Source organism: Epinephelus fuscoguttatus, linkage group LG19, assembly GCF_011397635.1.
Source record: "Epinephelus fuscoguttatus linkage group LG19, E.fuscoguttatus.final_Chr_v1".
NCBI lineage: Eukaryota > Metazoa > Chordata > Actinopteri > Perciformes > Serranidae > Epinephelus > Epinephelus fuscoguttatus.
Window position 1 is genome coordinate 12,116,600 of NC_064770.1, and position 15,828 is coordinate 12,132,427.

The 15,828-nt window shown below is 40.2% G+C and overlaps 1 protein-coding gene across 2 annotated transcripts in view; it reads right to left on the reverse strand.

Moving 5' to 3' along the window:
• The window catches only part of hsd17b14 (hydroxysteroid (17-beta) dehydrogenase 14), a 57,854-nt gene that overhangs the window by 23,029 nt on the left and 18,997 nt on the right, over positions 1 to 15,828 (reverse strand). The window contains exons 7-11 of one of the 2 annotated variants that reach the window (XM_049562291.1): positions 14,824 to 15,057; positions 13,835 to 14,029; positions 6,190 to 6,324; positions 5,568 to 6,006; positions 1,786 to 4,297 (exon numbers count right to left, since the gene is read on the reverse strand). In XM_049562291.1, coding sequence (XP_049418248.1) covers positions 4,109 to 4,297; positions 5,568 to 6,006; positions 6,190 to 6,324; positions 13,835 to 14,029; positions 14,824 to 15,057 — 1,192 coding nt within the window. In that variant the 3' untranslated portion in view covers positions 1,786 to 4,108. Of the gene's footprint in view, positions 1 to 1,785; positions 4,298 to 5,567; positions 6,007 to 6,187; positions 6,325 to 13,834; positions 14,030 to 14,823; positions 15,058 to 15,828 lie in introns of those variants that run through there. The other variant, XM_049562292.1, reaches the window with a different exon arrangement.

The following is a 15,828-nucleotide window of genomic DNA, read 5'->3' on the forward strand; positions in this document are numbered from 1 at the left end:
TAACTATCACTTATGAGACACTAGAAGTGTGTGGCGGTGAATTTTTCTGCTCAGACTTTGCTCCATTTTCTTCTTATTTTCTGTGTTCAGGACGTTTATGGGTGTGTATCCCCACAGTGCTCAGGTGAGGTCGGGTTTTGTAAAAGGTAACAACCAGCTGCCAAAAGGCACAGCAGAAAACCCCCCACAAATATAGCGAGGCATGATGCCAAATGAGAGTGAATCTGGGATCGGCTTTTACTTTCACTTTTGTTGAGGAGCGTCTTTACAAACTGTAACTGACAAACCTGCATACCTTTAATCAAGAGAAAGGCGACTATTTTGATAATTGATTAATCATTAAAGTAGAAATATCAAGTATTTGATGGTTCCAGCATCTCAAATTGTATATATTTTTACTATTTTCAAATATTTAATCAACCAAACCATTAATTGATTAATCAGATTGTTGAGCAGCTTGGAACTTATTTTAACCTGGTTCTACCTTAAAAGGGAACATCACCTAAATAAAGTATTCCAATATGTTATTTCCATGGCCTAGGAAAGTTCAATTAATATTTGTGACAATAAGCTACTCTCTCAAAGACAGAATCCACAGAAGTCTCAAACTTGTGATGTCACAGAGTATAAAGTCCGGAGCTGCTCCATAGACAGTGAATAGGAGACTGATTTTGTGGACCCACAGAATGTTTGTTTTCTTTGTTATACCCAAAGTAGCTTGAATGTATTGTGGTGTTCTCAGTTCTGAAACAGAAAATGTGCCCATATACTCAGAACATTCCTCCTGGAGCTCTCAGTGTCAACATCTTAATTCATTGTCTACGGAGCAGCTCCAGACTGCAAACCCTGACATCACAGATTTGAGTTTTAGCACTCTTGTTTTGGGGTTTGGGAAAGACTATTTGGACCGTCTCAGATTATAGGAATAACATGTATGAGTTTTGAAAATGGGAATAGCTCCTCTGTAATCCTACAAACAATAGTTATTCAAGCTATATTTAAACTGAAATGACTAAAATGAAAAAAAGCCTTCATAGATGCGCTAAAAAAGTTATCCTGTTTCCAGTTTTTAACACATTTTTTCCATGTTATGTTTGAGCATATTACAACATTTCAAAGTAAGTTTCTTCATCTCAGTTTTGTGTTTATCTGTGACTTATTTAGCTTGAGGTCCCGTAAATGAATCCTTTGTGAGTTCAGTTAAACTTCAGGGATGGAAATGTCTAAAAACTGAGATAATTAACACCTCAAATTTTCATTGTTTGGCAAAGATGATAACGAAAGACTCTAGAATATGTTTGAGTTGAGCTAAAGTAAAGAAAACAGACCGAGTTTGGAGCAGATGATGCTCCTCATAACCCCCAGCCCACACACGCACGCACACACTCTCCTCTCGATGACGATGGCTGCAGTGATTAAATTCCTGACCCCCTTGTCGCCTCAGATGGTGTGATATCCTCATGTCATGTGTTGGAGCTTTCTCTCATGCTACAGGACAGATTAGTGCTCCATTCCACAGACACCATCAACCACGAACATCATCACAAATGAATGAATGAACTGAAATTCTCGTATTTCCAGACAAACCTCAACACACTGTCAGATTTCAACTGATTTTCTGGTGACCTACAGCATTTCACCTTTTCCCTCCACAGAACTCAGCTCTCCTCTGTGACGTGCACGGACCCGAAGCCAACGTCAGTCCTGCTTGCAATTACCCACAGTGCCCTTATGCTGTCTGGGAAGAATGAAAAGGATTGACGTCTTTCTGGCCATCTGCCGCCCTCCGATTCCTCTCCCATCCCTCACTCTCTCCTGCCTCGCCCATCTCTAACTCTTCTTTGAGAGGATTAAGTGTGTTGGTATCTCTGTGTGTCTTTGTCTCATCAATGTGTGTGCGTGTAACGTGTCCATGTGTGTCTGTTGCAACTTTTACATCCAGTAATATCTTTGTCTACAGGATTGTTCCTGCGTCTTTAGTCACCAAACACTGACGCGTGTCCCCTTTCGACTGCAAATCCCTCCACAGATTGTACAAAGTTACTTAAGCGGCAGAGAAATCAGACAAGAACTGCAGTTATTTTAAATAAACCTCTAAGTTTTTATTACATACAATATACACAAGACCTGGACCTGTGTCTCTGAGTTAAGACTTGAGGATGTAGGGAGGCAGTTGATGAACTTAAATTTAAAATGAAAGGCAATTCAGTGGGCGAGGAAGAGACTGATGGCGTTATTTTACAGCAATGAAGAATGATACGTGAGACGAGTCAATTTAAACATACAACAAAATTAAAACAGCATCTTGCCTATTACTCATCGTTTCAGACACCAGACCACAACAAGAAAATACAAACCATACATAATATAGACAATATTAACATCAAGGTGGGAGGTGATGTGCAAGAAGAGCACCGAGGATGGAAAAGTAAAGAGATGCAAGATGGTAGAGAATTATAAAAATTACGGCTGCTAGTTGTGTGCTTCTTTCATTTACATAAAACTGTTGGTATTCTAGAGGTTATTTAAAGGAATGGTTTGACATTTTGGGAGTTAATGTCTGTGTGGTAAATGTGAAGCTACAGCCAGTAGCCAGTTAGCTTAGCTTAGCATCAAGACTGGTAACAGGAAGACAAGCTAGCCTGGCTCTGTCCAAAGTTTAAAAAAATCTGCCTGCCTGCACCTTTAAAGCTTACTAGTTAATAGGGATGGGAATTTTGAGTAACTTTAATATTAGTACTCACATTAAATTATTAGCGAGTACTCAAGTACTCACAAAAAAGTCCATCGTAAGAATAGGAATGTCAGTTTGCCAATAACGTAAAAGAAATAAATTTAGAAATCAATTAATTAACAACGAGGCTTCAGTTGGCATATTTACCCATTCATTACATGTTAACATAAGAAAAATAAAATAACCAACATTACATTAGGTAATGTTAGCCATGTGATGCTAACAGTCCCGTTCCTGTGTGTATATGGGCAGATTCTCATGGACTATGCCCCAGTGCAGAGCTCACGCTCCCGTTGCAGTAGGCTCATGACAGCAGAGCGGCAGCGACAGTGGGGCAAGGAGGCACTGAGTGGAGCAATACACTGTACAAAGCTCTACAATGAAGATTTTACCCATTTTAAAGGGTAAAAAAACAATATAAAAACCATGTTTACATGTGGGGAGTTGGGCGACGATTACTCTGTAAGAACAAATACTGACGTCCAAGGCGAGCACTCAAGTGCTCGTGCCCATCCCATTAATTAACACGGTGTGTTTTGTGTCATTAGTCCACACTAAAAACAAAGTGTAATACTGACAAGCTGGGGCTTTATGGACTTTGCGTCCTGGACTATTTCTCAACTGGGACCAGTTGGCAGTAAACCAGTGGAGACTTCGTGAATTTAGCGCACCCAGCCAAGGAATAGTCTGGCTCGTAAAATCTTTTAGTATGGATTACAAATTTTACTATGTCAATTAGTGAGCTTTAAAGGTGCTGGCAGGTGGATTTACTCAGACATGAGTGCAACATTTAAGTATAATGTGACTATGCAAGAAAAGAGACAAGCGTCGCTCTCAAAATGGTAAACTATTCCTTTTAAGTTGAATAATTTTCACTTCCTGCCAGGGAAATAAAAGTAGAAGAGAAGGGAGGAGTTGAGCGAGGGTAAAGGAACAACTATAAACTTGTGGTTGTGCGTTTAAAGGCTGATAACACCAAGATACTTTTCTCATAGAGAGAGCAAATTTCTCTCTTATCAGGCAAATATAAGGAAGTTCAGACATGCAGGAGCATTTTAAATTTGGTTATGAAGTCAAGACAGTGATGGAGACATTAGTAAACGAGGGAAACAACTCTCCATTTAAGCTCTCTTTTGCAAGAAACCAAAGAGCAAACGTCTCAGGCCTGGTTTTAAGGGCCTGTCTAAGGAATGTGTTGATGTTGTAGTATCTATGCATATTAAGCTCAAAGTGAGCTCAAATCACACATCCAACAGTTCTGTTAATCAAGAGCAGAAGTAGCAATGTAACCAGCCAGAAATCCACTGTGGACCTCAAAAGCTGTTATAAAACGGAAACTAATCGATGGGAAAGCTTTTTGGTGATAAAATCCGATCACGGCAAGTCGCTCGGTAGCATGGCATGCCTCCGGTCGTAAGCAGTGTCATCACTCTCCTCGCCGTCGCTTACTTCACCCAGAACCCTCTCTCTCTCCTCCTCCTCTTCGGTTTCACTCTCTCGCCTCAGACGCTCCCGTTCCCTGTCCCTCTCTCTCTCTCTGTAGGAGCGAGGCATTGTGGGAACCTGAGAGAACAAAGAGACATAATGAGAACATGTAGTTTAAACTTGCTGCCTAAAAACAGTGAATGTTACACATGTACACACACTAAATGTTGAAGGAGTACACTAGGGCTTGTAGAGATTGGTGATTTGATCATTTTGCCAGCCATACATGGACAGAGAGAACTAAATCATCTGCGTATCTGAGTACGCTATCTACTATTATTCCATGCTTCCTATGCTCTAGATTCAATCTTTGACCGACTGCAATGCAAACCACTGATATCCTAAATAATATATATGTCTTCAACTATTAATGATTATTTTCATTCTGTGAAACTGCAGACCATTTTCGTGATTAATCGTTCGGTCTATACAATGTCAGAAAATGTCCTTGGTAACGTCATCAAATATATATATATATTCTTTGTCCTATACACAAAGATGTCCAGTTTACAACGGCAATACATCTTCACACTGGGGAGGTTGTAACCAACAATTAATCCGAATAGTTGTCAATTAATTTTCTGTCAATCTACTAAACGATTAATCGACTGATCATCTCAAGTCTAAAAATATTGCACAGAAGTCACATGTCATCACTTTCATGTGAAAATCAAGTATCTCCAAAACATCGACTTGTCATGGCTCAATAATCCATCTTTTTTTTTTTTTTTATAATGTATTGATGTTGAGAATTACTGATAACCCATTAAAACACTATCTTTAGATTATCTGAAAAATTAAAAATCACCAAATTTGGAGATACATGGTTTTCTTTGGACAGTGATGAGAGACCACCTCCTTCTAATGCTGCATTCACACTATGAGCGACAGTGGAAGCTGGTGACATGAAGCTACAAACTAACGAACAGCACATTGCTGACATTTCTTCAATGGCGACTAAGCGATAATGTAGCTGGGCGCTCTGTTGCCGTGTCGCTTGTAGTGTGAATGCAGCCTGAAGATGCATTCTTAAGCGTGTCCTTCAGAGGGCTGAAGGCTAGTGGGTGAACCACCAGATTCAGAGGAGCTGTTGGAGAGGGACAGTCCTAGTGAGCTTCTACATTTCCAGACCAAATGCATGGTCCTGAAATGTGGAGTTAGAAGGAGGTGACCCTTGAAATCAGACACTCGAATGCCCTGAGGACATGTGGATTATTTGGGAGGCTAGTGTATGTTCTGACCATGAGGCCAATCTCCATAAAATCTGTTCAAAGTAAATGTAAAGTACCGTTTTAGTGTTTAGTGTTCTGTAGCATTAGAACCAGAAGAAGCAGCAGTGGGTAGTTACCTGGTTGTCGTGGCTGGGCAGGGCGCAGTAGCCTGGCTCCGTCCTGTGGAGGAGGCGTGGTGAATGAGTACGGAAAGGTCGAGGGGAGTGGGAGCAGACGGAACGCGGAGAGGGAGAGCGGATGGAGCGTGGTGATGGAGATCGGATAGAGCGGGACGGTGAGTAAGTGATGGACTGGGACTGGGGGAGAATGGGGCCATGGTGGTTTTGTTTGGGTGGGCGAGGGGAACGAGGGGGCAGCTCGGGCGGTTTGAGGGGCTCCATCAGGTCCATCTCCGTGAGGATCGGGGGTGGAGGGATGAAATCAAGCTCCTCCTCCGGCGGGATCATTTGTATTTCTGCTGCGTCAATTTCGGCGAGCTCTGCCTTCGACAAGTGATCCACGATCCCGGCGCCGAATGAGTCGCCCACCACATTGATGGAGGTACGCATTCTGTCACTGGGTGGACAAACAGTATCAGTGTCAGCGGGTGAAATAGTAGAGAGCCACCAAGAGCTGAATAACACCAAAAACTTTATAACTCGTGTCACAAATGTAACTGAACAAGCTGTGGGGCGTCAGAGAGTTCCCCGTTATTCACACACACTCAGACACCTTCCACCTTTCAGACACCTGACTCACAGCAGCCAGTCGACAGCGATGAGCAGACTGATGTCCTGAGTAGGCAGTCCCACAGCCGTCAGGATCAGTAGCATGGTAACCAGTCCAGCACTGGGAATACTGGCAGCTCCGACACTGGCCAAGGTGGCAGTCATACTGGGGAGGAAAAAGAAAGCAACACAACCATTTTCAGAAAGGACCTGATTGAGGCTCTAAGGCCTTGACACACTAACTCCACTTTAGAAAGTGTACTCAAATCTTTGCCTAACATCTTTTGTTAGATGCTGCACTTGAACACACCACAAAGAATTCAGAAAGCAGGCATACGTGCATTTTTTTCTGCCAGTGTGAGGGGAAATTGTTTGCCATTAGTTTGTAATAAGAAGAATCAAAGTTGTTGGTACAGATGAAAAACAAACCAGACATAGTCAAGCATTTCTGTTCATCAAATCTCTTAGATCTACATCTCAGAATATAAATTCAGAATGTGCTTGATAAAACGTCTGACTGTGGAAAAACCAGATGTAAAAATTTAAAGAGAAACCAGATTTAATGTTGGAAATCACTGATTCTCTAGGCTGGGCAGCCAATCAGAAAACTACCTCCCACCAACTGCCATCACTGTCAATTCAACATTCCTCGTCAGTCAAATGTTTGCCGATTAACACAATGAGTTTAGTCAACTTAGTGTGTCTCTAAAAGCGATCAAATACCATTCAATGTTAGTATAAAAGGGAATCTGCCAGCTGCTTTGTGTTGTGCTCTCTAGTGACGCTGCCAACCTGAACGCTGGTACTGACAGTGAAAGCACAGATATTTGGGTTGATAATGGTCAGCAACGGCCTCCTCCAACACATAAAATTGTGGACGTTTTTTAGTCTCAGAACATTAGTCTGAAATTGGTTGTGACAGATTTTTTTATCCGAGCTCCACAAGGTGGATCTGAAAATTCACTCTAGTAATCAAACCCCACAGCTATTAATTGTTATAATTTTAAATCACAGACTATATAAAATTAATAATAATAATAATGTGTAAATAATACATCAGCTACTGTGACATCACCCATTGCTTGTGGACTACCGTTTAGAAACCTTGAGTCCAGCATTTCAGCTGTCACTGGGAGCCAGAAGTGACCACATTTGGGCGACAGGCTGGCGCTGTGGAGGAGCGAGGGGTGGATCTGACTCACAGACTGCAGCGATGCCTCACACACAGACTGTCACTCACAGTGACCCCTCCCTCAATTATGCTTATAACTTTAAGCCTTAATAAAATGTTAATAGTGAGTTACTTTTTTTTCCCCACCAGGCCGTAAACACATTTATTTCTGCTATTATTGGGCATTTACCATAACCATTTACCATTTACCATTTACCATTTACCATTGGCCATAACACGGGGATCTATGGGGACTGACTGGCTTCTGGGGCCAGTCTCAAGTGGCCATTCAGGTTCATGGCACTTTGTATTGGCTTCATTTTTCAGCTCCAGAGGTTACCACTTGTCAACAAACTTGCTATCCATGATTTCTTGCACTTCATCACATGAATTATATATTTTAATAAAAAAAAATCGGAACCATATGGAATAGTAAAAGTGGAATCCTGATCAGGCAGCTTTATGCAGAGAGTACACAGCCCAGCAAGAGCTCAGGGGCACACTGTCTGCAGACACCAGTTTTTAGTCCCTGGACAGTCTGTTGTTGACATGTGCTCTGAATGCAAACATGAGGATTTAGGGGATGAATGAGATGAAGCAAAATTAATTTCATGTTTCATAGTTTTGTGGAATATGCTCTGGCTGATGACAGCACAGCACAGTAAATGTGGTTTTGATGATTTGTGGATGAAAAGATGACTTAACTGGACTAAATGAAAACAAAATGTTGTAGATCATAACCTTTACTTTGAATGGCATTTCCACAGCCATATATTCAACATGTAACAGGTTGAACAGGACCTCCCGCTCATATTTCTTGGAAAAAGCGGTTGCAAAGTATAATCCTTTGATATGCTGCAGTGTTATTGAACAGGTTTAACCAGGTTAAATCTAAACACAGGCTTGTCTATAGGATTACCAGAGGGTTAACATAGATTAGTACAGGCTTACTTTAACATTATAATAGATTTTCCAACTTCCTCAATTACAAAGATACATGCAGATAATTGCAGAATGTGATTTAAGGTATTACATTTTCATTATCTGTCCAAATAAAAAAATAAAACAGGACTTTGCCTTTAATGTCCAACGCATTTTTTTAAGTTGACAACCCTGTTCAGCACACAGACTTGTTTAAGGTGTGGTATAATCTGATGATTTACAGTTGCAGAACCTGGTCATACAGCAACAACCTGTTGGTAATTTCACCATATTGTACAAGCGATGTTTGCATTAATATTGCTGTCTGAGAAAGAAAACAAAATATTTTAATGTTCCCTGACTTCTTTTGTTTCAAGACTAAAATCTTTAATGTTCAAAGAATGCTGCTCGTCATGACATGTTTGCAATTAGAGGGATTATCAGTTCATGTTGGTCCCAGATGTGACTGCAGGCCAGTTTGGACACTAAATCCGTGATGTTTACTACAAGATTCTGATCATCTGATCTCAGAGCTCTGTGTTACATCTCAATCCTTTCTGACAAACTGCAGTGCTAATTATTACCCCACTGTGACTGCGACATTGATGAGACAATCAAAAGATTTACACACCACATATGGATCGTATTCTCAAACAATTCCACCACGGATGATGCAATAGTCGTACAGAGCTTTCTGAAAATAAGGTTTTGGAATCTGGTGGTAAACGAGGCCATTGATCAAAGACATACAATAAACAACTTCAAAGGGCAGAGCATCATTTGTAACCCGCGGTCGCAACAAGCTGAGTCCGATCCAAGTAGACTGGTTCCAATCAGACATGGATGTTTTGCTTAAACCTCAGAAATGGCAAATTTTACTTCCTCACTGTATGCATGCTGAGTTTAAAGCTGTCGTTCATCTCTGCATATTGTTAAAACTCTTTGGAGTTTTATTTACATTGGTACATAGGAATGTTTTAATGCAGCTCGGACTTACACGGTGTGTGGTCCTGAAAAATCAACAGAATTTAGAATTTATACTTCTTAGATGCATTAAGGGAATACTTCATACACAAAATGTTTATTAATCCATTAGTCGTGCTGTAGTACTTTGAATTTGGGGAAGAAAATGTTGTTTTTCTCATCTGCCTAACATCTTGACTTGCTGATTGATTGGGAAGCACATTTAACAACAGCAAAACTGTATCAAAACATCCATTTACAAACTGTCATACAACTTGTGCAGTATAATCCAAATCTCATTTATCCAGTTGTATTCTTAGTGCTTCCCAAACACATGCATTTTCACTGAAAGCCAACATTTGAAACTTATCTATGCTCTCCTCAAAGCCAGACTTCAGAACAAAAGTGTTTTCAGCGAAAATGCATGTGTTTGAGGAAGTAATGAGCATACGACTGGAGAAACGGGACTTGGATTATACTGCATGAGTTGTGTGAGTATGTAAATGGATGTTTTCATATAGTTCTGTTGTTGTTATGAGTGGTCTCCAATCAATTAATAAATCAATATATCCAATATTTTCGATCAAGGCACGCAAGAAGAACAAAGTTTTCTTCATGAATTCAAGGTAACATGGGATCACTAACTGATATAGAAATAGTCATGTTGAGGGTGAAGTATTCCTCTATTTTAAAACAATTTAAATAGATAATATTTGCAGCTAGACTGATGAAACAGCCTGAGAAAATGTCATGTGGCTTTCAGTTGAGTACTATTAGGAGCTCCTGTTACCCACTGTAATCAGCTGATGGACAACAAACAGCTTGTGTCGTGACATAGACCTAAGGAAAGAGACCTGCGTGATCAAGTATTGTGAGGCTTTGCTCGCATTCACACGTAATTTTATACACATATGTTTAAAAGTATGTGTACATGTTGTTGTATCTCATGTGGGAAACTAAAAACAAAAAGAAGAAAAAAAGAATCCCGCAGAGCAAATTTAATCAAGCGGTGGACTGACACAGTTGGAAGTAAATTTCATTTCTGTGTGCTGAAATCACTTATAATAATACAAAATTTTGAACTTAAAGACACAGTGAAATAATTTTTCCCCCAAGTTTATATCTGAATCTATCATTTATCTCTTGTTACATATGTGCAAAAATCAGTGTGTTTTTACATCAAATCTTCTCTTTCTGTAAAACATGGTAAAACAATTGTTAAATGTTTGATGACTCATCCTGCATTCAGGGGCATTTACAAAAGATCATCCAATCAAATGAGACTTGACTAGTTAGATAAACTGGTTACATAAAACCACATTCACTGTTTGTGGGTTGTAGCAGCAAACAGAGCAATTTAGACAGAGTAGGAAGAGATGTGCTCAGATATTAGTAGGCAAAACCTTTCATTCATTCCCAAAACTATGTGATGGGGGTCAAATGTATTCATCTCTCCCTCAACCTCCTCCTGATCTGTTTTTTTTTTTTTTTTTAAATTAATGCTTAACAAACATGACAAAACAAGACAGGTGGGACACGGTTACACTAAGACACATGACATGATGCAACAATACTAGTGACTGAGTGAGTGTGTGTGTGTGTGTGTGTGTGTGTGTGTGTGTGTGTGTGTGTGTGTGTGTGTGTGTGTGTGCGTGTTTGTATTATGGCTCGAAAGGAACCGATAGTAAAATGACCATAATAACAATAATAATAATAATAATAATAGTGGTAGTAGTAATAATAATCATCATCATCATCATCTTGGATGGGAGATAATAATAATAATAATAATAATATACTACTAATAATAAAATATTAGCAGAGATAATAATAATAGCAATAATAATAATCATCATCATCAAAATTGGAGGGACGGGGAGGAGAGGAGAAGAAAAAATATATACATACATATAAGTCCAAGTTATTATATTAATATATAATAATTAATATGAATCAGAGTCAGAGGTTACCTTGGATCCCCCTGCGGCCGCAGCGTAGGCCGAACCACGCCACACACACACACACACACACACACACACACACACACACGCACGCATGCACGCAATAATAATAGTAATAATAGCGATGACAATAATAATAATAATCATCATGTTGATGATGCAGAAACAAGGAGGCAGTTACACTTATATATAGGTATATTTTCTTCCCCTCTCCGTTCAATGTTTATCTCTTCATAACATTAATAATAGTAATAATAATAATAATAATAATAATAAAAAAGTAGTAATAATAAGCGGTGCCCGCTGAACAACAGTAACAACAAACAAAAGCAACAAAAACAACAACAACAAAAAAAAAGGGGGCATGTATTTATGAGTGAATGAATGAATAGATGGATGAATGTTGAATTTAACAAAAGTATACTGGAGAGTGATCAGTGTATGGTTGGTAGACGGAAGAGAAGACAGAGAAAAAATAAGTTAATGCAAATCTACTATATAATCTACTATATAATAACAATGATGATGATAACAGCAATACTAATAGCAGGGATAAATATAGTGGTTGGTTCTCAGGCAAAAAAAAAAAAAAAGTCGGATAGGTTAGGTCTCTAAAAAGTTAATTAGTGGTGACCAGATGGAGAGGGGTTTTGCTGTCTTGTGCTGGGCGGAATGTTCCATAGAGATGTGATCCATAAGCAAGTTTTTCCATTGTGTAATATTTGTGTTATTTTTTGATTTCCAGTTCATGAGGATAGTTTTCTTGGCGATAGCTAGAGCTGTTAGGAGCAATTTATTGTTTGATTTGTTCAAGTTTATTGTTGATGTGTCACCGAGTAAGCAGAGTAAGGGGGATAGAGGGATGTGGCAGCCGAAGAAAGTTGAGAGTGACTTTGTGACCTTGCTCCAAAATTGTTGAATGGGTGTGCAGTGCCAGATGGCGTGGATGTAAGTGTCTGGTTTGTTTTGGGTGCAGTTAGTACAAATTTCCTGTGAGAAACCCATTTTAAACATTTTCTGTCCTGTATAGTGAGTTCTGTGGAGTATGTTGTATTGAATTAGTTGTAGATTTGCATTTCTTGTCATGAGATAAATGTTATGACAGATTTGGTTCCAGGAGTCGGCATCAGGAGCAATTGAGAGGTCATTTTCCCATTGTCTTGTGGGTAGAGACAGAGTTTCATCGGATTGTGACATTATTCTATATATTTTGTTTTTTTGTGGAGCAGATGATAACTACTTTTGAGGTTGATGGGGGGAGGTCAAGGTTGGTGACTGTGGTGCTGCAAGTGGCCTGAATTGATGATTTAAGTTGTAGGTATTCCAGAAATTGATTGCTCCTGATGCCGTACTCCTGGACCAGGTGGGAGAATGCAGCCAGTCTATTGTCCAGAAAAATGTGTTGTAGATGAGTGATCCCTTTTTCTAACCATGTGCGGAAGCAAAGTGGTTTCTTGTTGATGAGAATGTCGGGGTTGTTCCAGATCGGGGTGAATTTTGATGGCCCAAGTGTTGAGTTCGTAATTTTGTGGAATTTCCACCAGGCTGTCAGAGTTGCTGATATTGTTAATGTTTTAAAACAAGGGTGGTGTTTGATGGATTGACTGAGAAATGGTAAGTCTGAGATGGGAATGTTATTACAAACTGTCTGTTCAATATCTGACCATGTGATGTTAGATTGGTGGGGATGGGTCCATTTGTGTATGTATTGTAGCTGAATTGCTAAAAAGTAATGATAAAAATTTGGTGCAGAAAGTCCTCCTTGTGTCTTTGGTTTTTGTAAGGTTGTTTTCCAGTAGAATGTTGTTGTGATTGAGTCTAATGATTTGAACCAGGAAAGGGTGGGTTGGGTTGGAATCATAGTAAAAAGATAATTGATTTTTGGGAGTATTGTCATTTTAACTGTTGCTATTCTACCTATTCTGCAGAGTGGCTGGTTCATCCAACGGAGAAGGTTGTCGGTTATTGTTTTAAGAATTGGGGTGTAGTTGATGCTAAACAGTTCTGACAGCCTGGGGGAAATGTTAATACCCAAATATGTAATGTGACTTGTGCATAAGGGAATAGGTGGAGTGTAGGCTGCCACATCCCAGCTGTTACTGTGCAACCTCCTCCTGATCTAACAGGGAGGGAGGTGTGTGTGGAGCCACAGTCCACTGTAGTTCGTGTATGTGCTAAACTCTAAGCCCACCTGCTTTTTAGCAGCCCAATCAAATGTGCACAATTTGATTTAAATCCCTCTTGTACCTGTATACCGCTCAAATATTAATCTCACTGAGAAATAAGTCACACAGAAGCTAAAGACTCTCTAACCACCATTTCACTGAGACTTTCAAGTCCTCCTCCATCCCAAAAACTTTTTGTTGAGACGCCATATCAGACACAAATCTTGCAATTTAATTACAGCATGTCTGAAAAATAGCTTTAAGTAATGAGGGGCAGAGGCTTATATGTCAACAGTGTTGTTGTGAACCAGCAATCAAAGGGGAGGGTCTGTGGTGCCTTTTACGTCCCAAATAAAGGTGAAATCTTTGGATATAATGACACACGTTAGGCTTTTTATCTCTTACTTCCTCTGTAGAAACTGTCTCTTGATCTGGAGCCCAGGGGGGACGGGAACCACTGATTTTTATGAAACTGTGTAGTACAACGTGCCTTACCTGACAGTGACGATCTGTCCGCTGTCCAGGGTGATGTCATTCATCTGGGCAATAAAGATGGCTGCCACGGCCTCATACAGCGCGGTGCCGTCCATGTTAATGGTGGCACCTATGGGCAGCACGAAGCGAGTCACGCGCTTATCAATCTTCAGATTTTCCTCCAGGCAGCGGAAGGTGACAGGTAACGTCCCTGCACTGAGACAAGGAGGTCCCACAAGATGTAGAGTTAGAGAAAAAAAGGTGCAAACGTACAAAGAGCAGGAGCAAAGTGTCTGTTGAAGGACATAAAATAGGTAGACAGGTGGTGAAAGACAGAAGTGAAGAGGTGAGGAGGGAGGTGAGGGGGTAAAGTCGGGGTAGAGACAGAAAAAAAAAAAGTGGAAATTTGAGTCGGCTGACAGCCTCGTCCTAACAGCTGGTGCAGGCCACTGTTGCAATCCTCCAACATGTGAATTAAAGGAATTTGATTCCTGGCCCTGCTAAGCTCGGGTCATAATATAATTAGAGAAAACGTTGATAGGATTACCCATATTCACTAAAGCATCAGTAATGTGCCAAAATGACAGTTGGTTTCAGCGGCCGTGCAGACTCCCAGGCAGGCCGAGCCAAGCCGAGCCGGGCAGGATACAGCGGGGCCAGTTTGGCTGGTGACGACTAATCCGAAGGCTTAGACATTTACAACACAGGATCTGTCTGACATGGACTCGTCTATGATAGCCTGCACTTACACACATTTGGCTCTGCTGTCCTGATTTGTCCGCGTAAACACAAAATTTTGCCTTTAGCTGCTTCAGATTCAACCCAAATAGCTGAAAGCGAGCAGCAGGCTACGCCAATCAATCATAGTAACTACAGCAGCTGCTCGAGGAATAGATGTTGTAAAAAGAAACATGTGACCCACATATGTTAACACATGCTCAAACGGAGAGCTTCCACAGACACAGATACACACACATACACATATACACACTTCCTGCAGGCTGTCCTACCTGCTAGCAGTGCCCAAAGCTGTGATCCAAGCCTGGAAGATTCCAGAGTAGAACGTAAAGGGGCTTTTTCTGGTGATGGCGAAGAATATAGCAGGTAGGATCAAGCCGCCATGGATCACCAGGCCCACCATGACGGTCACCATGTACATGCCCAGCTGCCTGGCCACCACCTCCAGGTCCCCGATAGCTGCGATCTTTCCCGCAATCAGGGAAGCGATACCGACAGGAGAGTACCTAAGCACAGAGACAGGAGGACACATCAGAGCTCAAACATTAATTATGACAAATTTCTATTATTCTTTTTTACATTTAGTACCATGTGATTTTATTCTTTAAGGGAACACTTCACCCCAAAATCAAAAATACATATTTTCCTCTTATAGCTATTTTTCACACTAGATTTTTTTTGGTGTGAGTTGCAGAGTGTTGGAGATATCGGCTGTAGAAATGTCTGCCTTCTTTTGAATATAATGAAACTAAATGGCACACTTTCTTCCGAGTAGTGATATAGTTGGAGGATGTAGTTTGGTAGGAAGAAAATAGTTCCCACATGAAACTGCTCACAACAAGGTCTGTGGATTATCTTGAGTAACCGTGTCATGATTTCTGGAAAGAGACACTGCTGTTGGGTTTTTCAAATGTATTTTTTGCCACTTTGAGCACCACAAGCTGAGTGCCATCTGGTTATATTATATTGGAGAGAAGGCAGACATCTCTACGACTTGTAATTCGGCAACTCACACCAACAGTCAAGATTAATTCATAGCACTACATTTTAAAGAAAAAATGTGTTGTTTTTTTTTGGGGGGGTGAACTGTTCCCTTAAATGGCTAACACCTAAATGAGTTTATGTGTCTATACTTACATGTATATTAACATATTTTATTTATTTAATTTTATGTTTTTATAAAATTGATGTGTATTTTTCTGCTTTTTTTCTGTTATCAGTTATTGTGTGGCTTATTTTCTCAATTCACTAATTGTTTGTTTGTTCTTTTAAACCCC